This window comes from Ovis aries, chromosome 2 (genome assembly GCF_016772045.2).
Source record: "Ovis aries strain OAR_USU_Benz2616 breed Rambouillet chromosome 2, ARS-UI_Ramb_v3.0, whole genome shotgun sequence".
Taxonomy (NCBI): Eukaryota; Metazoa; Chordata; class Mammalia; order Artiodactyla; family Bovidae; genus Ovis; species Ovis aries.
Genome location: NC_056055.1, coordinates 2893295 through 2918652, shown reverse-complemented (window position 1 = coordinate 2918652; position 25358 = coordinate 2893295). Strand labels below are relative to the sequence as shown.

Sequence of the window (25358 nt, the reverse complement as noted above, 5' to 3'; positions counted from 1 at the left end):
GGACTAGGGACAGGGTCCAATCTGAGTGATTGAGCCTTGATCACAGCAGAATAAGGATATCAAGAAAATGGTAAAAGACTAATTCTTGCCACAGGGAGACTGTATCAGCCCAGGATTCGGCTTCTGTCAGAATGTCAAAGAACATTTTATAGAAGAGCTAAGAAAGTCTGAATATCCCCAACTCATCCTGAATTTCCAATCATTAATTTTTATCTGAACCCTTACTGAAATTCCCTGTAAGAAACGTTTTGCCATGAGTAACTTTTTTCTTTCAAAAATGAAGGAATAGTTTTACTACTTCCTCCATCAGGTGGGAAAACTTAGGCTCAAAGTTAGGACAGAAGCTGGAATAAATTCTTGTTTCTCAGCTAACTTCTAGCCAGGTTATAGGCGTCTACTTAAAAAGATCTTTGATGATCACTGGAAGTGATGAGAATACAGGAAGCAAAAGATAAAAAAAATGACAGGACTTTTAAATCATTAAAATAAAAACAGATGAAGAGAGGGTGTGGGAACACTGCAACGGCTTCCTCACGTTTCTGGAGCTGACTCTGGAGTCTCAGCAGAGCAGCGGGAATCGAAGGGAATCTCTTTGGGCAAATCTCTACCAAAATCTATTTCCCAAAAAAACTTCTCTGGTGGGACTGGAAGCTTTTACAAAGCTAAAAGTAGCTGTCCTGACATTTTCATTGCTAAGTTAAGATATTAAGTTTGCACCCTCAGGTGGAGCTTTACCTTTCTTGATGCAGTTTCCCTCAAGGTCTCGATCGTAACCTTCCAGGCAGTTTTCACACCGGAACCCAGTGGTGTTGTGGAGGCAGCTGATGCACTCCCCACTCTCGGGCTTACAGATCTCTGGAGTCTTCACCGGGTCCACGTGGCCGTGGCACTGGCACTCCATGCAGATGCTGTCAGAATTATAGTAGCCGTTGTTACATTCATTGCAGTTCTGGCCCGTGTAACCATCTTTACACTGGACACATTCAGGTGCCGATTCACCCAGCTCTAAAAGAGCAAGAACACCAACATGGTTTAGTACACTTTCAAGTTGCTTCAAAATGCAAAACTACTGCTAACCTCCCCCCACCCACCGACACACACACACACAAAAACATTTTACAGCCCCTGACTGTTATCTCCTCTCAAACTTAAGAAACACATGGAATCCAAACTAACAATTTACACCTTATTTATCAACTGTCCAGAAAACCTGTTTAGGTAGAGAACAAAAGAAGTGTCCTTATCTAAAGAATCTGAGGAACTGAGATGGAGAGGCACTCATAATTCTTTTATTTCTTCCTCTTTAATCATGTAAGACAGGATAAAATACAGTTTTAACAACTTCCTCATCCCTCCTTTGTGTCTCATTTCACAAATGCATCTACTGCAAAGCTTTACTGTTTTTATAACTCCCTTTCACCTACAGCATCTAGAACTTTCTACCTACAGATCACTGACTCACTGATTCTTCCTCTAAAAATGAGTATTTAGAGAAAGGCCTTACTTATGATACAACTGCCTGTAGATGTCACTGCTGAACAAGGGCAGCGAAGACATTCTTTCGAGCCATCAGGACTCTGATAAAATCCTTCTATGCATTCTTCACAGTGATCCCCTTTGCTGTTATTCTGGCAATTGAAACAAGCACCTAAAAGAAGCAAATCATTTTAAGAAGTTAAAGATGTACTCCAAAAGCATGGTAACTTTAAATAAATTATATGTACCTGCAAACCAAAAAAACCTTAAGAGGAAACCAGAAAAAGTCACGCAACACAGGCTGCATGCAGCATTCAGTTTCTATCCCATCTCACGTCTACACTGAACAGGCCTACAGTTCCGGTCCCCTGCTAGACGGTAAACTCTTTAGGGAAAGGCTGAGCATATGGCTAGAGCTGTAGTAAGCCCTTGTTGACTGACTGACTACATACCGAAAGCAGGCCAACAACTTGCAAAGAAAAAAAAAAAAGCAACCTAAAGATCTACTAAAAGAAGAACAGATAAACTGTGCTGTTTTCTTGGTTGCGATTCTGTAGCTAAATAAGTAAACTAGGCCTGTATGTATGAATACACATAAATCCTACAAACATCATGTGGAAAAAAGCAAACTGCAGAATAATACATAGAAAAGGAGTGCTTAATTAATTTTGTACAAATTAATTGATTTAAAAAATTATCATATGTGAAACAGATCGTCAGTCCAGGTTCGCTGCATGAGACAGGGAGCTCAGGGCCGGTGCACTGGGATGACCCTGAGGGATGGGATGGGGAGGGAGGTGGGAGGGAGGGTCAGGATGGGGAACACACGTACACCCGTGGCGGATTCATGTCAATGTATGTCAAAATCACTACAATACTGTAATTAGCCTCCAATTAAAATAAATTTAAAAAATAACAAAATAAAAATGTATAAAATAACCTACGTCCAAAATTAACCAATAACTTTACCCCCCACAGGAAGAACCTCAGAGCATATGAACTATAATCACTCCTCCCTTGACCTAAATATATGAAAACAGTATATATTAATTCTATCTTTATCTCTCACAATTCCTTCTTATGCCTTGAGTTTTCTTAGCTGCGTTTATCTAAAATATCCATATTACCCTCATTTAAAAGAGTGATTTATGCTTTGTAATTAATTCTATGTTCAGAGATTTTCCCTCTCAACTCAACATTTTATTCCTCTGCAAAAAAAATTTAAAAATAAAAATTTTTTTGGCAAATTGCAAGGAACATGGGATCTTCGCTCCCCAGCCAGGGGTCAGGTCTGCCTCCCCTGCACTGGAAGCACCGAGCCTGCAGCCTCAGCCACTGGGCTGCCAGGGAAGGCCCTTGACCGACTGACTGAAGTGAAAATTCAAAAGCCACACTAAACAATACTAAGCAAATGGATACATGATACCCTAGGCAGAGGGATACATTCAAATGCAACAAAAACTAACTATAGACTGAGAGAGTATAGGCAAGTTTTATGCTTTGTTTATCTCTGTAGAGGCAGGGAAGAAAATGAGGGTAGGGAAGAAAACAAACAGGAGGACTCCAACTCTATCTGAAATTTTCTATTACGCAAAAATACCAAAATGTTAATAGTTTCCTAGGTGGGGGTACGTGAGTATTTTTTATATAATGCTCCATATGGCTTTATATTTTAAAATTTAAAATAAAAATGTAAACCGTAATGAAAAGGAAGGAGGCAAGCAAAGTTCTGTGTGTCTTAATAATACCCTTTGGTCCCCTATTAGGAAGGACATTTGACGGGCGTTGAAGGAGCATAATGTCTACAGACGGAACGAAACCATGTGGTATAATTTACATTCAAAGAGACACTCAGAACTACTATCACAGAAATGAGTCAAGTCTATATAGAAATCTAGGAAGACAATGAAACATGTACATGCTAAGCTAACTACAGTACAATGCTAAGACCATCATAAATAGTTTTATTTGATTCCTCTTCCTTACTAGTGAAATATTTACAAAAAAAGAAGAGACAGAATGAGATTGTGTAATAAAATGATCTGACAACTGGAATAAGATTTGAAAAACTATAAGAATGATTAACATACCTACAATCATTAACGTACATGTCAACTCTCAACTCTTGAGCAATTATAGCAAAGTTCTTTGAAACTTCATGAACTTATTTAGAAAGACATTTTTTAAAAATTTTATATGAACACTTAATCCTTAAATCACATTTGCATGTAAATATCACTTTTAATCATATAATTTTTGAGGTCTGATATGCAAATGATATATTTCATATATGCAACAAAGTAGTATATCCTCATATAGTGATGAACACTTCAGGTCCTGATTTTTTCCCAGATCTATTGTATCCTGATCCCTCTTTAGCTATGTATCTTCGTGATGATAAAGATAGCTGAAAAATACATACTAGGAAACGGTACATTTTTGTTGTAAAAATAAAATAATGTGAAAGGTCAAATTGTTCTGCAGGCTGGAAAATACAAAACTTGCTTTATGTATAAAATCTGTCTACCTGCTCTCCTCATATTAAAAATGTTCAATGGAAATAATTATACATATATAACATTTTGCTCCTATAATGTTATTGGACCTACATGCTTATTATTTTGGGACTTTCTACTGTTCTAGAAAAGACCCCAAGCATCTGTCTTTCTGCTTATCACAATACAGTTTCACTCTCCTAAACCATTTATTTTAGAGCATTTTACATTTTCTCCAGAAAAATTTTTTTTATTTTGATTTGTTTTATGCCATAAGCTGCAATGAGAAGTTAATAAGAAAAAAATAGCTCTACATGGTGAGTATGTCATCTCAAAAGTAAGGATGAAACAAGCGTAACAATAGAATTCACTGGTTTTTGAAAACTCATCACTGTTTAAAAATAACACGCACCTGGAACACAGCCACAGAATAAACAAAATTAATACAGACAGATCAAACAGAAATACACCAGAATGCTCACCACAGATGTGAGGGGCGACTGTCAGGTGAGTGCTTTTTCCCCTCTAACTTTCAAATTGTTTCTACTGTGCACTTATCACTATTATTTTTAACATCTTAAATTTTTCTGATTATAAAATGAATACATTGTAAAGTATATCACATGCATGTTATAAAATATTTCAAGAACTGAGTTCAATTCAGTCACTCAGTCGTGTCCGACTCTTTGCAACCTCATGAACTGCAGTATGCCAGGCCTCCCTGTCCATCACCAACTCCCAGAGCTTGCTCAAACTCAAGTACATCAAGCCAGTGATGCCATCCAACCATCTCATCCTCTGTCATCCCCTTTTCCTCCTGACTTCAATCTTTCCCCAAATCAGGGTCTTTTCCAGTGAGTCAGTTCTTCACATCAGGTGTCCAAAGTATTGGAGCTTCAGCTTCACCATCAGTCCTTCCAATGAATATTCAGGACTGATTTCCTTTAGGACGGGCTGGTTGGAGCTCCTTGCAGTCAAGGGACTCTCGAGAGTCTTCTCCAACACCACAGTTCAAAAGCATCAGTTCTTCGGCACTCAACTTTCTTTATGGTCCACCTCTCACATCCGTACATGACCACTGGAAAAACCATAGCTTTGACTAGATGGACCTTTGTTGGCAAAGTAATGTCTCTGCTTTTTAATATGCTGTCTAGTTTGGTCACAGCTTTTCTTCCAAGGAGCAAGCATCTTTTAATTTCATGGCTGTAGTCACCATCTGCAGTGGTTTTGGAGCCCAAGAAAATAAAGTCTGTCACTGTTTCCATTGTTTCCCCATCTATTTGCCATCTATGAAGGGATGGGACCGGATGTCGTGATCTTCGTTTTTTGAATGCTGAGTTTTAGGCCAGCATTTTCACCCTCCTCTTTCACTTAAAGCTCTTTAGTTCCTCTTTACTTTCTGTCATAAGGGTTGTGTCATCTGCGTATCTGAGGTTACTGGTATTTCTCCCGGCAATTTAGACTCCAGCTTGTGCTTCATCCAGCCTGGCATTTTTCACAATGTGCTCTGCATATGTTAAATAAGCAGCCTTGATGTACAGCCTTTCCCAATTTGGAACCAGTCTGTTGTTCCATGTCTGGTTCTAACTGTTGCTTCTTGACCTGCATACAGATTTCTCAGGAGACAGGTAAGGTGGTCTGGTATTCCCATCTCTTGAAGAATTTTCCCATTTCTTGAAGAAGTTTGTTGTGATCCACATAGTCAAAGACTTTAGCATGCAACTTAAAAAGCATTTCATGTACAAAATTAAAGACTGATTTTTATAATAAAAATAAAGATAACTTTAAAATCCATTTATACTAGGAACTAATACTATGAATCTGCTTTTCTACCAGCTTACAAATCCTCTTTGGGAGGCAACATAGCATAAGAAAAATGATATGTATTTATCATTATCATGATTTAATGTCAGATGATATGAGTTCTATTCTCAGCTGAACCTCTTCAACAAATAGCTTCTCTGAGTGAAATTGAAAGTTGCTCAGTTGTGTCCAACTCTTTGTGACACAATGGACTATACAGTCCATGGAATTCTCCAGGCCAGACTCCTGGAGTGGGTAGCTGTTTCCTTCTCCAGGGGATCTTCCCAACCCAGGGATTGAACCCAGGTCTCCTGCAGTGCAGGTGGATTCTTTACCCGCTGAGCCACCAGGGAAGCTTCTCTGAGTGAACCTTCAGCGAATAGCTTCTCTGAGTTTCACTTTTTTAATCTGTAAAATGGAATAATAACTCCTTGGCCAATGACTTAATATATGTAAATATTTCGGCGAGTGAAAAACTACTCCATAGGATACAGTGTTTTCTCTTTAAGCTTCAAGTTCCTCATCTGTAAATTAGGAAAGTTGAACCGGATGAAATCTAAATTCCTTTTAAAACCTGAAACTTGAGAATCTTTCAATTGTGATAAATGATATATTATGAGAATTAGCTGAAATGTAACTTTGTTCATTATGCTTTGCCTGCAACCTCCAAAATCTAATAACACTCTCTTAAATTCACATTTTCTTTGCTGAAAGAGCCAATGGAGCAAAGAAAGAGGGAACGAGTGTCCTGAAGATGACCTCACGCTCCTCGGCTCAGCAGCAAAAGAGTCTGGTGGGGGTGACCAAGAAAACAACTGGCCAAAGCAAAGAATGCAGGGTTCCTTCCAACCAAAGTCAGTGACAAACCTTTGAAAACATAAATCACCACCTGTAAGAAGCCTTTTCTTTCTTTATTTCACTATCTCTAGTTCACATATAACCTGTCAGAAAGGCAGCAAGTCACTTCGCTATGTTTTTTTTAAATGCCTAATCTTCTCTGTTGAGCAGAAGGCAAACTTGATCCTGTTAAACAGAAAGGAGGACGGCCTAAGGAAACAAGGCAGCGGGTAGCAGAATCACCGTAAGACCCAAGAGGAAGCCAGAGGCCAGGAAAACCTAGTTATGGACGGCAGTTTGAATTTTATTCGAAGAGGGATGGGAAGCCTTTGGAGGTTTGAGCATGGGAACGACATGATCCGGTTTTACATTTTTAAAAGATCATTCTGGTTGTTATGTGGAGACTGGACTGTGGTAGAGAGGGGCTCAGAGGGTCAGGACAAGAAAAGGCGCAGCGTGATCAGATAAGAGACAGTGAAAACAGTTCCAAGAGGTGACAGTTGCTTAGACAAGGAGGACGGCAAAGAAGGTCACGCTGAATGGCAGGCTGAGCAGAACTTGCTGGCGGACTGGATATTTACAACGCACGCGCACATGCTGAGTCGCTTCGGTCGTGTTCACTGCTTGGTGATCCCATGGACTGAAGCTCTCCAGGCGCCTCTGTCCATTCTCCAGGCAAGAATCCTGAAGCGGGTGGCCATGCCCTCCTCCAGGGGGTCTTCCTGACTCAAGAGGTTGAACCCGCACCCCTCATGTCTCCAGCACTGGTAAATAGGCTTTTTACCACTAGTGCCACCTGGGAAGCCCTGGATATTTACAGAAAGGAAAAGCAAATGGGACTCGTGTGGTGCCAGTCACCAGAGGAAGAACACTAGGGGCAAAGCAGGCTTAGCTTATAGAGTAAAACAAAGAGTTGTTTTGGATGCATTAGGGCTACAATGCCACATAGAGTGTTCAAGTGAAGATGTCAAGTGCACTGTTAGACCTTTGAGTGTAGCGATCAAGGGAGAATGGAAATCTGGTAATCAGAACACTTGCAGATGGCATTTAAATTCAAAGGACTGAATGAGATCATGTAGGGACAGCATAAATGCAGAAGACGAATGTGTCAAGACAAACCTCTGAGACAACCCAGTGCTTACCGCTGAAAAGGAGACCGAGCAGAACTGATCATGGAAAAAAGGGGGGGAATGGGTGATATTCTAAAGTGAAGAAGGTCACTGAGTGATGAAGGAGTGGCCAAGTCCACCAAGCTGCTGAGGTCAAGGTATTCACCACGCGACACTATGAATGCACGAAGGCACCTTAAATTCTCAAAAAGAAGTATATACTATGTGGACATAAGTGAAGCCAAAGTTGCTCAGTTGTGTCTGACTCTTAGCGACCCCATGGACTACAGAAGCCATGGGATTCTCCAGGCCAGGATACTGGAGTGGGTGGCCTTTCCCTTCTCCAGGGGATCTTCCCAACCCAGGGATGGAACCCAGGTCTCCCACATGGCAGGCGGATTCTCTACCAGCTGAGCCACCAGGGAAGCCCATGTGAGCATAAAATTTCAGCTAAAAAATAACAGTCCACCCACCTCCACTTTAAGGGAAATACGTGTTGAAGAAAGAAAATCTATAAAAATACAGGAGAACATAAAAGAAGACAAAAAAAGTTATCGAAGCAATCTGTTATTAAGATTTTGAATACTTTTCCTTGAATCTCTCTTTTATAGAGAGCAGTTTTGGGTTTTGCTTTTTCACAAGCTAAAAAAGGCACATGTAACTGGATGTCCTGCTTCATTCTCCCTCTCATGTTGCTGTCCGACTCTCTGGGACCCTCGGGACTGTGGCCCACCAGGCTCTCTGTCCATGGGAGTCTCCAGGCAAGAATACTGAGTGTGTCGCCATTTCCTTCTCCAGGGGGTCTTTCTGACCCAGGGACTGAACCCGAGTCTCCTGAATTACAAGCAGATTCTTCACCACTGAGCCACCTGGGAAGCCCACTTATTGTTGCTTGTAATGAGCCAGGCTCTGTATAAACATACTGCACTGAAGCTTCATAACACACCATTAGGCAGTTACTGCTATAATACCAAACTCCTAAGTGAGAAGACTAAGCCATCAGTCCAAGGTAAGTCAAGATTTCATTTCCTGTGCTCTTATAGTGTATTGGATTTGCTTCATTTTCTGTTGTTAGAAGTAAAGTTGTTTAATTTCTTAGAATTATAACTGCCACTGTGGTGAGCATCTTTGAACATAAAGCTTTTTATGAATTTTGAATTATTTCCCAAAAATTGATTCTGGGAAAAAGAACTACTTAATCAGGGAAGTATTTTTAAGACTTCTGATACATACTGCTTTCTAAAATATTTTTCTCAATATATTTTATCACAAAAACGTTACTTTAAAATATCTAATTCAATCTAAAATATAAGGTATAGGTGAGATGAGGGGCGTAGGGGGAGTAAGCCCTCTGAAAACGCAGCAAGTGGCCACCAGAGGGCAATCTTGTGTACCAGGACACTGCTGGGGATACAAAGTCTTCAAAATTTGAGACAAAAGCAAAGACTGATTTTGTACTAAACTGACAGTGTCATACGGAGTATCCATACTCTCTCATGTTAGATTCCACTTTATTATACTTCCAAACAGAGAAACCATTTATGTCTTATTACTAGCCTTTAGAAATCATAACCATGAAAAGGATTTCTTTTGCCTTAAACTATCTCCTGAGCAAAAATAGGTTGGGATTTACGTGACATTTACGAGAGCTACCCCACTGCCATGAGGAAAATCAGAAATGGGAACCAGAGGTGTAGACTGCTTCCTGGTACCACAGATGAACTAGGGAGCGATTTAAACCAGCTCAACAAGATGAGGCGTTTCTGTCATCCAGGACTGACACTCATCTTTACTCTGTAAGTTTTCCCATTTGTTTGGTCATTCATCCAACAAAAAGTTAGTAATACTTCAGTTCAGTTCAGTTCAGTCGATCAGTCATGTCCGACTCTTTGTGACCCCATGAACCATAGCACGCCAGGCCTCCCTGTCCATCACCAACTCCCGGAGTTCACTCAGACTCATGTCCATCGAGTCCATGATGCCATCCAGCCATCTCATCCTTGGTCGTCCCCTTCTCCTCCTGCCCCAATCCCTCCCAGCATCAGAGTCTTTTCCAATGAGTCAACTCTTCGCATGAGGTGGCCAAAGTACTGGAGTTTCAGCTTTAGCATCATTCCTTCCAAAGAACACCCAGGACTGATCTCCTTTAGGATGGACTGGTTGGATCTCATTGCAGTCCAAGGAACTCTCAGGAGTCTTCTCCAACACCACAGTTCAAAAGCATCAATTCTTCGGTGCTCAGCTTTCTTCACAGTCCAACTCTCACATCCATACATGACCACTGGAAAAACCATAGCCTTGACTAGACGGACCTTTGTTGGCAAAGTAATGTCTCTGCTTTTCAATATGCTATCTAGGTTGGTCATAACTTTCCTTCCAAGGAGTGTCTTTTAATTTCATGGCTGCACTCATACTATGGACTAATTTTCAAGCTAAACGTGTAAAATGGTGAACAAAACTGATATGAAACTTACAATGTAGTGAATACACCATATATGATTTAATCATAAATAAAATATATTATTATAAACTGTGATGTGTGCTATGAAAAAATACAAATGTATATGAGAGTGTATAATTGGGAAAACTGTCATTTAGCTTGGAGCATAAACTGCTTCCTAGTGAAAGTAACATTTAGCTGAAGGCCTGAAGGAAGGATATGGTTTAATAAAGCAGAGGGGCCAGCAGTGGGGGTACAAGTGTATTAGAAAGACCATTCCAGGCAGAGGAAAAGATTATGTGCGAGAACCCTGGGACAGGGGAACATAACATATTTTAGAAATAGAAGCCAGTGTGACTGGATCACGAACAGTAAAGAAAAAGAACAGCACAAGATAGAACTGGCAAGTAGGCAGGGACCAGATCGTGTGATTGAAAAAAATAACACAATTTCTTCTAAATCAATTTGTTTCTCCTTAGACTAGAGGATTAGAATGAAGAATAAGATTTCAACACAGTCAAGGCTATGATTTCTCCAGTGGTCATGTATGGATATGAGAGTTCGACTATAAAGAAAGCTGAGCGCCGAAGAATTGATGCTTTTGAACTGTGGTGTTGGAGAAGACTCTTGAGAGTCCCTTGGACTGCAAGGAGATCCAACCAGTCCATCCTAAAGGAGATCAGTCCTGGGTGTTCATTGGAGGGACTGATGTTGAAACTAAAACTCCAATACTTTGGCCACCTGATGCAGAGAGCTGACTCATTTGAAAAGACCCTGATGCTGGGAAAGATTGAGGGCAGGAGGAGAAGAAGATAACAGAGGATGAGATGGTTGGATGGCATCACCGACTCAATGGACATGGGTTTGGGTGGACTCCAGGAGTTGGTGATGGACAAGAAGGCCTGGTGTGTTGCAGTTCATGGGATTGCAAAGAGTCGGACACGACTGAGTGACTGAACTGAACTGAACTGAAGACTAGAGGATTAAAACGAAGAATAAGATTTCAACACAGATTTTTTTTCCAGAGTACTTTCTGTTCAAATATTCTGCTACCTTAATCTCATAAAAACACTTGTTACTTGTCAGACTAGTATGTTCTGATTTTTGTTGTTGGGGGGAAGAAAGATTTCCAAGGAAGTATCTCTAGTCCTTATATTTAGGAAAGAATAAGATTAGGAAGATTTAGGAAAGATTTCTTAGAAAGGTTTAGGAAATAAGATTTAGGAAAGAATAAGAATTGAAGACCAGAGAAGTTAATTGTCTCCAGTTTTTAACAGTTTAACCAAGTTTGCCTAGATATGGTTTTCTTTGTTCCTGACTGCCTAGGGTTTGCTGAGCTGTTTGAATCTGTGAGTTGGTCTCTTTCATTAATTTGGAAAACTCTTGGCCATTATCTCTTTAGATATTTGCTTCTGCCCCAGTATCTCTCTCCTTTTTCTGAGCCTTCACGTGCACTTATGTGAGACCTTCTGGCTGTATCCCATATGTCTTTTCTGCTCTGCTCTTTCCTTTGCATTTTTTCTCTCTATGCTGCAGTTCGGATATTTCAAGCTGAACTGCATCTGAATCTACTAACCTTGTCTTCACAGCACACACTGTAGACCGCTATTAAGTCCACGTAGTGAGGTGTTAATTTCAGATGTTCTATTTTTCAATTCTAGATTGTTCTTTTGATTATTTTTTGACTACAAACCTCTTGAAATCTTGCCTCTTTTCACCTATTTTGTCTGTTTTCTCCTCTATTTTCTTAAAATATTAACCTTAGTTATTTTGGACTCATTGTAGGATGACTCTAATACCTGGGTCATCTGCGGATCTGCTTCCATTGCTTTTCTCTTTATTACTGGCCACATTTTCCTACCTCAGGATTGTCCCCTGTTTTAGTTGCCAGATACAGTGTACAAAAGAACCACAGATGATTCCTCTTCCCTCTGCTAGGCAGATGTAATGAGAGGATCGCCCCAGTTCAGTCAGAAGTTGAGACAGGTTGAGGATGAATGCAATTTTAGTATGAGGCAGTTCACCTATGGCCCGTCACTCCTGCTTGATCGCAGCCTTCTAAGGCTTTTGACTGAGAACCCAGCAGGTGTGTGTCTCTTCAGCCATGAAAGACTGCAATAGATCTACAATGTGAGTGATGGATGTGAGCCTAAATCCCACAGAATCTACCTTTTGAATCTGGCAGTGTCTTCAGAGAGGTGGTCATATGTTGTCGCAGGCCCTTTCTTTCTAAAAAGATTTTGTCTCCTAAGCACCATCAGACTGAGAAATTTCTTTCTACCTTTTGGGCCAGCCTTCCATCTCCTGCACAGTTACTTAACGTCCTGTGGGAAAACTGGCCTGTGTTTAGGGCTCCTCTAGTTTCCAATTCATAATGGAAGCCCCAAATAACTGCCAAAAGTTCTTCTTGTATCTTTCCTCAAGAAGAATCCTTTTACTTGGACCAAGCCCACTCCTTAGTCTCTGCCCAGAATTGGCAAATGTCCCTTGGAAGGAAAGTGGCTGGTGAGCATCAGCTTACTTAGGAAGAGTTCTACCCTTTCTGGAATTTTGGTTCATATAGTTTTCATTGCTTCCATGGGTTGCCAATCAATATGATTTTTGAAATTTTTATATATATACATATAGTTGTTGTAGAAGAAGTTTGGCTTGCTATGACCTATTACATCCTACTTAGAAGAGAAAGATCCTTACAAACTCTTTGGGAAGAATTAACTCAGACAAGAAGGACTTCAAACTGAAAAGAACAATGGACTAATTACATAAGAAAGTAAGGGAAGGGGGTACCTGTGAGGGCATCACAGCTGGCAGACCGATGATTGCACTGGCAGGGCAAGCAGCCGTTCTTGTTGAAGCCGTAATATCCATCCTGGCATCTATCGCATGAAGAGCCAGTGACACCCACTTTGCACTGACATCTCCCAGAGCTGCAGATAAAAGCAAAGACAATGAACAAAATAAATCAGTTTGAAGGTTTTGTTGCCTAACATCTCATCACAGATGATCTTAATGCAGAAATAGTGTCAGCTAGATTCTAGTTACTATACATACTGAGTGATTTTTATTTTGAATTATAAGTTGAGCAGCTTCATGACTATTAATTCAATTAGCATGGCAATAACACTAATCATTTCTGACAATTTAATCCTCTGCACTTGGATAGTTTAGAATAAATGATAAAGGAACCATGGGGAGTTCCAAGTGCCTGGTCCTTCAACATCTTTGTTTACGAAAAGCACTGGGGTATAGGATGGGCACCACAGCCGCATGTCACCCCCAAATCATCCACCATTGCCCCAGCACCCAAACTACCCAATCTGAAGAAAAGAAGAAAAACCACCCAGGTCCCACTCAGTCTAGCTTTTGGTTGAAAAATATAAAAATAAGGACTCTAATGAATGTGCTAGAAACTCAATATGATTTTCTACTGTAGGCCAATGCTGTATTAACACAATTCTGGCAATTAACCGGAATTCACAACTAAGTGAATATGACTGTAATGAGGACCTCTATTCATTTCTAAATTAAACCCAAATAAACATGCTTCAACACCAAAAAAAGGACTAAAAATCTAAAGTAATAAAAATATTTTATTTAGTGTCCCATTTCTTATTAACCTGTTTTCTTTCCTTAGATGTCCATTACATCAGTGATATCATCTCTCTCCAATCACTGAAATTAAAACTTTTGTTTTAATTTTCAACTCTTCTCTCTCGACTCCATGCTCTTCCATTCACTCATTCAAATTCAATATACCACCAGTTTTGGTCAGATTTTCTTCCAAAGTATCTCTCTCTCTTTTTTTTAATTTCTATTTTTACTTTATTTTACTTTACAATACTGTATTGGTTTTGCCATACATTGACATGAATCCACCACGGGTGTTGTACACCAAAGTATCTCTTGTTATTTACTCTATAGTCATCTCTCTTACAATATCTTCCCTCTTCTTCCTCTCTTAGACATTCTCCTACTTTCAGCCTCATCTTTTCCCATGACTTTTCCCTGACTGGTCAACGGAGCTCTTTTGGCCTCCAGACAGCACTTTCTCTATACTGTACATTTTATTCCTAATCATGGATTTTTCTACATTCTTTCATATACGTATCTCTAGTTAGACTGTTAAAGGCCTAAAGCAAAGGCCGTATCATGCAGCTGTTTTTCAAGTTATCTTCAAGATGTAGAGTCGAACACAACTGAGCAACTAACACTTTCAAGACGAGCATGAGCAGAGGAAGGGTCTGCCTTAACTGTCTTCATCATACTTGTCACCTGGTAAGTTTGCAGAGTTCAGGGACCCTACCCTAGCCACCTTGCTATCTTCAGAGTCTAGCATAGTACCCTGCTTGTTGTAGACAATTAATATATGCTTGATGAATAAATGCTCAATACACAAACTGAGCTTTAGAGTTAAGCACTGGGAGGGAAAAAGAAAGGTGAAAGGCTGCACTAATTACCAGGGCTCTCAAAACAGCTCAAGTACTTTTCCCTTTTCTCCAACAGTGTCACTCTTCTTTACATGCTCATTCTGGACATCAAAATTTTAGAATTCATATCAGTAGAGTTCTGGCACCAGTCATATTGGATGGGAGTCAATATAATGTAGAATTGCATCTCAATATAATTATTTTAGAGACTCAGCTCCTAATAATGAGCCCCTATGGGGATGTTCATTCTACTTTAGGAGTCCAAGCTAAAATTGTTAATACTTACACAGCTCTTACACATGTCAGTTAAAGTAATCCCCTACTGCTTCCCATACTCCTATTTCTGTAATAAAAATAGAAGTTCTAAATTTGAGCATTATTGGAACTTTGGGTCAAAATTTGCAGAATGGGACTAAAGCAACTTTCAACTGTGTGGATTCTACTTATAGTATACAAACCTAAGTTTTGTTTTTTTGTTTTTTTTTTCCTATTCAGATGTGCCTCTCTGTTTATCAGCATGCCCTGGTCTAAATAACAAGGCTTTTGCCTTCTATCCTAAAAAAACTATTTTGAGCAGTTATAGTTGAAATTCACTTCTCTCTCCCACTTAACCCATGGTTCTTCGCAATATCCCAGGGTATGCCAAAAAGGAACAGAAAAATAGTTCTACACAGTATATTTTTAGGGCTTTACTCAAAGCCAGTCAAGAAAGGAAAGAAACCCATGCTTATGTAAATAATAAATACTTAACATATCTTAAAGCCTTATATCCTGAGAAGTTACCTATCAAACTCTCTATTTCTATCTTAAAGCTGCCTAATATATTAGGTTATGCAATTTCTTGACTAACAATTTTACAGAAAATGTAAAATGGAAACATCTGAAAGAAATGGTGATGATGATAAAAACAATAAGTGATCATTCATTTAGGGCCTATGTCAATAAATACATATTCTTTCTAATCCTCAAAGTAACTCTACAAGGTGGTGGTCATAACCCTCATTTTACTACTGAGGGAATTCAAAGGGTTAAAGTTACTGTCCACACCTAATAAAGGCAGGTTTATTTATACAAAGCCAGCCTTTCCCACTATGCTACCTACCCTCTGCTCAGTTTAACTCTAAATTTGTACAATAAATTTGCCTGCCAAATAATATGATACCCACTTGGGTATCAAGCTTCATTCTGTAGATTCCAAGCACCACAATTCACCATTTATTTAGGTTCTGACCCCAGTGAGCTGTTTCTGCCTTGCCCAGAATAAACCCAGTCTCTCTTCTCATTGCCTGTAAGTTTCAGATCTCCCTTAACAAATCTGAGAGTTTTTCCACTTGAAGACACTGCAGCCTAGCAAAGTCCCAAGGTTCTCAGAGACACAGCCCAGATTTTGATGTATTTGTTGTTATTCAGTCGCTCAGTCATATCTGACTCTTGGTGACCCCATGGACTATAGCACTGTTCTTCCCTGTTCTTTACTATCTCCTGGAACTTGCTCAAACTCATGTCCATTGCGTCAGTGACACCATAAACCATCTCATCCTCTGTCACCCGCTTCTCCTCTTGCCCTCAATCTATCCCAGCATCAGGGTCTTTCCCAAGGAGTCAGCTCTTTGCATCAGGTGGCCAAAGAATTGGAGCTTCAGCTTCAGCATCAGTCCTTCCAATGAATATTCAGGGTTTATTTCCTTTAGGGTTGACTTGGATCTCCCTGCTGTCCAAGGGACTCTCAAGAGCCTTCTCCAGCAACACAGTTCGAAAGCATCAATTCTTTGGTGCTCAGCCTTCTTTACGGTCCAACTCTCATATCCATACATGACTACCGGAAAAACCACAGCTTTGACTACACAGACCTTTGTCAGCAAAGTAATGTCTCTGCTTTGCAATACACTATCTAGGTTTGTCATAGCTTTTCTTCCAAGCAGCAAGCATCTTTTAATATGGCTGCAGCCTGCGTCCACAGTGATTTTATTTTAGTTAATCTTAATTAAAGTCTGTATCAATCATACTAGAGAAGATGATTATTCTTTTTAAAATTTCAACAGAAATGTACATTTCCAAGCATGTCACTCAAGTAACTGCAAAAAAGAAAGCAACTGGGAAAAAAACACAAAACCCTACCTATATACATACTTACAGTCTTACATAAAAATACCCTGAGGCACTTAAAGGTCTAGCAAAGTAAACCTGTATTCATCAAAGAATGAAGTTCAGGATTACCTTATGATTCAACAAGAAGGAACCAGTCAACTGCTAAGTCCCACTATACTGTCAGAAAATCATGAAGGATATAATGTGCCTTTTGGAGACTGGCTAACAATACTTCATTAGCCAGTTTCCAAGCCTTTAAAAATGTTAATCAAAATATGTTTGCTCCCCATTTCTCTATAGATATTAGATTATTTGGTAATGAGAAAGATAAACAGCTACTTAATGACACTGTCTGCCCAATTCACTGTCTATAAGAAAAATGTATTAACCTTGGAATACCCAATCACCTAATAATATCTCATAAGCATAATACAGCCAATGCTCCCAAAGTAGTTGCTATTCCTATAAGTGATCTTTCCCTTCATAATTCTGCTCTAGGCACTCAGAAGACTGATTTAAGCAAGCATCTTTCTCCCTGGAGAATATGCTCCTCAGTTCTTGATTTCTTTTTTAAGTGACTTTATGAATCTTGATAAGGCAATTGACTAGTCTAGATACCATGCATCACTTTTCTTGGGTAGATTTTAAAACAACAAGAGAGGAGGTGCTTTTTTCTCTCTCTCTTTTAAAAAATATAGACTTTAGTAGGGAAACGTGGCTGGGGGCCTGCAAGTAGTAGTGCCTTTCCACCATGTTACTCATGGCCCGTGGCCAGCTTCTGCATGTATAAGGGTTAAATCACTCAGCAAATATAAAGCTTTCCCTGTATGACTTCTTTTATAGAATAAAGCCTTTACAACACCCCCTTTCATGGTCTCCCTCTGTTAAAGACTGCTGAATGCTTTTTGAAGCAAAGGTCAATGATATAAATGCAATGAAATTTTTAAAAAAGCAAAAGCAAAAAAAAAAAAAAAAGGCCTGTTAATAGACCACTTATGCTTATCCACAGATTTAAAATGAAGGGAGCAGACTCACATCTTCATATCTGGAGAATAAGGGCACAGAACTGGATTTTGAAAAGTTAGAAATCTATACTACTGACATCAACTAACCAAGAATTTAAGATGGAATTTCCTCATCTGGCATCACTTTTTATAGACATGAGTTACTTGCTAGTAAAGAACTAATTGGGGTTTCTCAAGTGGTGCTAAAGGCAAAGAACCCGCAGGGCAAAGTAGGAGACGTAAGAGACACGGGTTGGAAGCTCGGGTCAGGAAGATCCCCTGGAGGAGGAAATGGCAACCCAATCCACTATTCCAGTCTGGAGAATTCCATGGACAGAGGCACCTGGTGAGCTACGGTCCACAGGGATGCACAGAGTCAGACACAACTAAAGCAACTTAGTACCATCGGCACAAAGAACTAAAGAAGTACGGACAGCTGTGTCAGAAAGGTGACCATGGAATCGTTTATAAAGGAGGCACAAACACTGCGGGACTCAGCTACACTAAGCATAACTAAGCACATACTATGCACCCTCAAATTACCCCAGACAGAATGATCAGATTTTCTTATAGTGTCGTTAGGGGAAGCACACTGACTGAAACCGCCCACCCTGGCCAGGCACCACAGGAACCCTCTGCATGAGCTGTTTTATGACAGGAGATCCTGATAAGGGACACGGAACTAATAAGCCACCACCAACCAGGAGAGTTTAGGGAAGGTTCAAAAGGGACACCATGTGTCCAACCACCTCCCAGAATCCTTCTTGCTGGCATCCATCTTGGCTGAACAAGGCATGCACCACCAGGAAGGACTCTAAGTCAGAAGGATTGGCTAAAGACAACCCAGAAACTAATTCCATCACCATAAAACCCAATACTGCAAGCCATGTGGCAGAGCAGTTCTCCTGGATTCTCTTACCCTACTGCTCTCCACCTGGGCACCCCTTCCCAGTAAAATCTCTTGCTTATGTGTCTCCTCAGATAATTCATTTCTGAGTGTTAGGCAAGAGCCCACTTTCGGGCCCTGGAAGGAGTCCTCCTTTCTGCAACGTAAGAAGTCAAGAAAACATTATAAATGATCATGTTTGGAGAAGCGCACTGATTGAAACCGCCCACCCTGGCCAGGCACCATAGTAACCATTCGCATGAGTTGTTTTATGACAGGAGATCCTGATAAGGAATACGGAACTAATAAGCCACCACCAACTGGAAGAGTTTGAGAAAGGTCTAAAGGAGATACCTCCTGTCCGTCCACTTCCCAGAATCCCTCTCGCTAGCATCCATCTTGGCTGAGCGATGCGTGCGCCACCAGGAAAGACGCTGAATTAGAATGACTGGCCAAAGACCACCCAGAAACTAATCCCATCACCATAAAATCCGAGACTGTGAGCCACACGGCAGAGCAGTTCTCCTGGGTTCCCTTACCCTACTGCTCTCCACCCGGTCGCCCTTTCCCAATAAAATCTCTTGCTTTGTCAGCACATGTGTCTCCTCGGACAATTCATTTCTGAGGGTTAGACAAGAGCCCAGTTTCGGGCTCTGGAAGGGGTCCCTCTTCCTGCAACAATGTCAGTGCTTAGCATAGATTTTATCACATTCACAGGTGTGAACAACTATTATAAACACTGAAAAAAATCTCTCTCAAAATGTAAACAAAGAATGCATTTTCTGATATGCAGTGATTCATTTTTCAAAAGAAAATTCAAAGATGTATCATCTCAAGATATAGTACATATTTATGTCACACAAGTACTAGCCAAAATATCATTTTAAGGGTTCTGTTTTGTTTAAGATGAGTGGGTGGAGAATCTTCAGAATTTCCATCATTTTAGTAGGGTAGGAAGGGTGGGACGCAGGAAGGGAGGTATCAGAGTCTATGGAAAATTCATAGCCTGAGGAGACACAGAGAGCTTGGTTCAAATTCCAGCTCTGCTATTAATTAGCTACGAGTGAGTACTTATTGTCTTGGATTCAGTATTCTCATTTGTAAAATGAAGATAATTAGACCAAACTCTGTAGAGTTATTGTGAGGATTAAAGATCACATATGCAGGGTGCTTAGCACAGTGTTTGGCACATAATCAGTATTTAAAACAATGAAAGAATGACAAAGATGAAGCCAATGGGTCCTAAATCTTTTTTATTTTTATTTTTTTGTGTGAATTATAAAGAAGATCAGTTAGAATCTCGAGTAGGCAAAGACAGACAAGTTTATTTATGTTTAAAATTCTGTTAACAAACCTAGAAAAATGGCAAGACTTTATGGGGTAACTACTAGTTTGGAGCCAAAATGTGGCTCGGAAAAGAGAGAACATTATGAACACATGGTAGAAACAGTTTTGGGGAAGAAAATTTAAAAATTGAGAATCAGCAAAATCCTATATTAGGTGGGACCAAAGCCAGAGAGACCTGATATGCTTTTGTACCAGCCAGCTAAATTGATGTAATTTTTTCTAAATTGCCAAATGTCTTGATTTTTTTATATTATCAAAAACATTATCTATTTTCTTCCTAAGATTTATAAGTTATAACTTACATGATGGCATACCTTTAGACATCATGTCATCAATAAACAGTCATAGTCACTATAAAGATATAGTTCTAATTAGGGAAAATTAATTTATTCAGAAGCCTTGCCTTTTCTCCTTCCTCCTCTTTCAAACAGCATACATGTTGGCACTCTGACATGGAAAGGACAAGAGACAGAAACAGATAAATAAATTAAGGGTATTAATTTTCTTCTTCTGCCTCTTTCAATAACTAAAAGCAATTTAGTTTAGAACGAGACTTAAACTGTTAGTCAAAATAGAATCTGAAATTAAGAGGAAATTTCTTACTTGTAAGCTCTCCCAATATATTAAAAGTAGTATTAAAAGGCAGCTAGTGAAAGTATTTCTAACCAGAAAAAGCTTCTACATGGGAAAATAAACAAAACAAAAAGTCAGTTAACAATCCTTAATTTCACGTTTGACTCTCGGTTTGTAAAGGTAATGAAAAAACAGTATCTCCTTTTTATGAAAGAAACTCAATAATTTGGCAAAAGACAATTTGCATTTAGTGTTCCTCTGTCTTTCTACAATCATGGAAAAGACTATTATGCAATGACCAAAGCTTCTTTTCTGGAAGAAAGAAAAAAGATAGCTTTATTGTTGAAAACATTGGGCTATTATGCGAAACATTCCTTGTTTTTTTGAGGGCAAATAGTCTAAAATATTTTTAGAGGAAATTCATATTCAGGCAGAATTCTTAATACTCAAAAAGGGCATTGCCTAAGTGTAAAAATATTTCTGATAGCTGATCTTACCAAAATCAAATTTAAAAGTTTATTTGAAAAGTCAGAAGTAAAACTTAATGGCAAAAAAAAATAAAAGTATCATATTTCCAGAGCCACAACTTGGGAAAGCAAACTTAAACTAAGACAGTTATTTCTTATTTCCTTCATTTTTTTTAAATGGAAGAAATACAGCCATAGGAATTCTCAAACCCACACAATTACTCCATTATTTGATGGAGATTTCTGCATTTCAAAAGCCATTTTGAAAAGAGAAAAAGCATGAAGTCCCAGTGTCATGTTCTTGAAAAGATTATGCTTCTCACATATGTTAACACTTGTAGTCTTTTGTAACCATTATAAAAGTTTTGCTTAGTAAAAGGACAATTATTAATACTTAATTTGTGTACACACTGTGTTCTAAAAATTAACTTGTAGTTCTTAGAATTTAGAACTCATTTTCTCACAGAAATGACAGCATAAATAGTGGTTTAGTTTCCAGATGAGCAAACAAAAACCTGTTTAGCTCAAAATGTTGATATTAACAGTAACTGAGGACCAAGTCCTTTATACCTAACTAAGCCTTTGAGTTCTGAACCCTCTAAGGAGTGGAGTGGTCAGGGGATAATATGAATCTTAATTCCTACTATAGGGTTATAAATAGAGCGCAACAGAGCAATATTTATCTATGCATTACTTAATTTTGCTCTTACAATATTATGTTCATTAGCCTCAGTTTTGTCAGCTTCTTGCTGTTTGATTACTGGGCAAGTTAAATTTCCACATCTGAAAAATAAGAATAAGAATACTTGTTTCAAAAATTGTCTCAGTTTATGTATTTAAGTGTCTTCCCAATTTTAGTAGCTCCTTATATGGTAAAATAATAATATTCTCAATACCCCCAATTGTTAGAAAATAGTAATATGAATGACTCAGTTTTCAAGGTCACACAGCCAGAGGGTAATCAGAATTACAGCCTAAGTCTTCTGCCTACAAATACAATGTTTTTCTCCTATATTCTAGGTTACTTCTATATACATATGAAAGCAATTCAGAAGGATTTAATGTGCTCATCTTCATAGACCTGCAAAACTCCTAGAAGAAGCTTTTATGTTGGTCTTCTGCTGGCTCAGTCATCAGTCATTTAAATATCTCCAGTTGAATGAGACTTTAAAATAACTGCCCAAGAAATGAGATATTGCTTCCAATCCGTCTCAGTATGATTCCAAGATTTGGGAGCTCTAGTTTCCTACTTGTATCTAGCACTATTTGCAAATGTCCCGATTTCAGCCAGTTTCCTTGCAAAGCTTTCTTTTACCCCCCTAGCAAGTTTATTGATATAACTTTGGAAAGTACTTCAATTTTCATTTTCAAATTATTAAATTTTGTATTCATTCAAAAGTAGACAAATTTAAAGATAATACAACTTAAAGAACAATACATTCAAAACTTTGATATCCACTAGGGAGACATTCGGAGCAGGCGATGGCACCCCACTCCAGTGCTCTTGCCTGGAAAACCCCATGGACAGAGGAGCCTGGTGGGCTACAGTCCATGGGGTTGCTGAGGGTCGGACATGACTGAGCAACTTCACTTTCACTTTTCACTTTCATGCATTGGAGAAGAAAATGGCAACCCACTCCAGTGTTCTTGCCTGGAGAATCCCAGGGGTGGGGGAGCCTGGTGGGCTGCCGTCTCTGGGGTCTCACAGAGTCGGTCACGACCAAAGCGACTTGGCAGCAGCAGCAGCAGGGAGACATTTGAAGCCCCTTATGTAGCCCTCCTCAACTGCATCCCCTTCTCTTACTACAGATGCAATTAAGTTTTAATCATTCTCAAGCTTTTTAAGAGTTTTAACATCTCTGTGCGTGTGTGCGTGCTAAATCACTTCAGTCCTGTCCGTCTCTTTGTGACCCTTTGGACTGTAGCCTGCCAGGCTCCTCTGTCCATGGGATTCTCCAGGAAAGAATACTGGAGTGGGTTGCCATGTCCTCCTCCAGGGGGTCTTCCTGACCCAGGGATCGAGCCCACATCTCTTATGTCTCCTGTGTGGCAGGTGGGTTCTTTACCACTAGGGCCATCTGGGAAGCCCTACCATCTCTGTATGTATTACTAAATCATTTACTGCATAGTTTTGCCTGCTCTTAAACTTGGTTAATAAAAATAATTATGTACTCTCCAATTTACTTTTTTCTTGATCCACAGAATATTATGTTTTGAAATTCATCACAGTAAACTGTTCTAGCTATAGTCATTCATTTTTCTCTGCTATACTGTATTTCATCACATAAATATAATCCTATTTATTCATTCTTCTAAACATATGGGCTGTTTTCATTTGTTATTTTGGATACCAAAGGCTTCTGTGAACCTTCTTATATGTTCCTTCTGTACACAAGAGCATGCATCTCTCTAGGGTACTTGTCAAGGAATGGTCCGGCAAGGCCATTGAGTTTGTGCACGGTCAACTTTACTAGGCAATACCTGTTTTCCAAAAATAAGTACTAGCTCTCAACGAAAATGCTATTTTGCTTAACCTCAATATTCTGACTCTGCTAAAAGGGCCCCTTTAATGGACACAGTCCTCTATAAGCAAAGAACAGAGGCTAGAAGGCCTTCTGGTTTTCTCCTACATGGGGCTTCCCTGGTGGCTCAGAGGTTAAAGCGTCTGCCTGTAATGCGGGAGACCTGGGTTTGATCCCTAGGTTGGGAAGAGCCTCTGGAGAAGGAAATGGTAACCCACCTCCCTGGAGAATCCCATGGATGTAGGAGCCTGCTGGGCTCCAGTCCACAGGGTCGCAATGAGTCGGACATGACTGAGTGACTTGATTTTCTTTCCCTTTTCTCCTACATGTAAGTTGATATTAGGTTTTAGGGGGCAATATTGTCCACTAGATCAACGGTGCTCAAATCTAAGCATGCATCTGGAAGGCTGCTCGGCCCTATCCCAGGATTTCGGATTCAATAGGTCTAGGGTCGGTCCCAGGAATTTTCATTTCTAATCCCTAGGTTATGCTGATGCTGGTCTGGAGACCCTACTTAGAGACCCCTGCACTAGGTTAATGACATATTCTTATTTTATTACCTATTAATACTTTTAATACTCCCACCCTGACTGGCAAAGCTGCCTAATCTCTACTTCTAGGCTTAGTGCTGAACCTGTTATTTGGTATCATTTCCAACATAAGCAATCAACCTCAGTGATGTGCCTGTCATTACGTTCCATTCGCTTACTGGTTCAGTTAACCGTAGTCCCCTATGTTCTCAATTATTATCTGAATAGATTAATTTCTCAGCGCTAGTCTCTGGGTCCTAGTTGCTCTGTCTGCCTACTTTTCGCCTCAGTGGATAGGTCCGTGACACTTGTTTTCAGATCTCCAGCATGTCAAATGCCTGCCAGCAAGTCAGGTGGACACAGCTTTGATGTCCATTAATGTGCTAATTTCTGCCTTGCAAACGAGTCTCTATAGATATGGATTTTCTACAGATACTCTCATTATTTCAAATTGTTTCCTTCTATGCAATATCTGGGCTTCCCAGGTGGCTCAGTGGTAAAGAATCAGCCTGTCAGGAGACATAGGAGATGTGAATTTGATCCCTGGGTCAGAAAGATCCCCTGGAGTAGGAAATGGCAACCTGCTTTGGTGTTCTTGCCTGGAAAACTCCATGGACAGAGGATCCTGGTGGGCTACAGTCCATGGGGTCTCAAAGAGTCAGGCACGGCTGCGTGGCGGAGCACAAGTGCGCGCGTGACACACTCACCTTCACAGTGCCCGGGCGTCACTCCTATTAGCAGATGTGAGTCTCAGTGGGCCAGTTCCTGGGTGGATGAGTCACGCTGACCCACACCCAGATCTGCACTCACGCTGAGGCGCTGCCATCTCTAGTCTTGCTCACGCTGCTTCAGGGGACATTCCTACGCAGTGGGGAAAGCCTTGAGGACAGACAGACCTAGACTCAAACCCAAGCTCTGACACTTATTAGTCAGGCCCCACAGCTGAGGAACTTAGCCTCTCAGAGCAAGATGGCTAAACTGTTCTGAGAAATCAGAGACATTATATGTGTAAAGCATCAAGCATAGAGGTTTACCAGTGTTCGTTAGGTGTTCATTTCCTTCTGATCCTCCTACTGAATTATGTAACTTCCTTAGGTGAACAGCTTAGTCCAGAAAGCTAAAACTATTTCCCTGCAAAAACGTTTCAAACATCTATAATATCTGTTTTATTGGACATCCTATTTAACTGTAGAACTCTTTTAAAAAAATCAACTCAAGAAAAAGAAAAATAAAAATTAAAGAGATGGCATTGTAGTGTAGTGCATGTGTTAGGAATCGGCAGAAGAGATGAAGGGATTCTGTTATGGATAACATAAGCCATATTTTCATCACTGCTTTTGGCAATGTGAGAAGA

At 39.8% G+C, this 25358-nt stretch overlaps 1 protein-coding gene across 1 annotated transcript in view; it reads right to left on the bottom strand.

The window, feature by feature from the left end:
- The window catches only part of MEGF9 (multiple EGF like domains 9), an 82845-nt gene that overhangs the window by 5694 nt on the left and 51793 nt on the right, over positions 1-25358 (bottom strand). The window contains exons 3-5 of the mRNA XM_027964060.2: positions 12948-13087; positions 1505-1648; positions 736-1005 (exon numbers count right to left, since the gene is read on the bottom strand). Coding sequence (XP_027819861.2) covers positions 736-1005; positions 1505-1648; positions 12948-13087 — 554 coding nt within the window. The remainder of the gene's footprint in view (positions 1-735; positions 1006-1504; positions 1649-12947; positions 13088-25358) is intronic.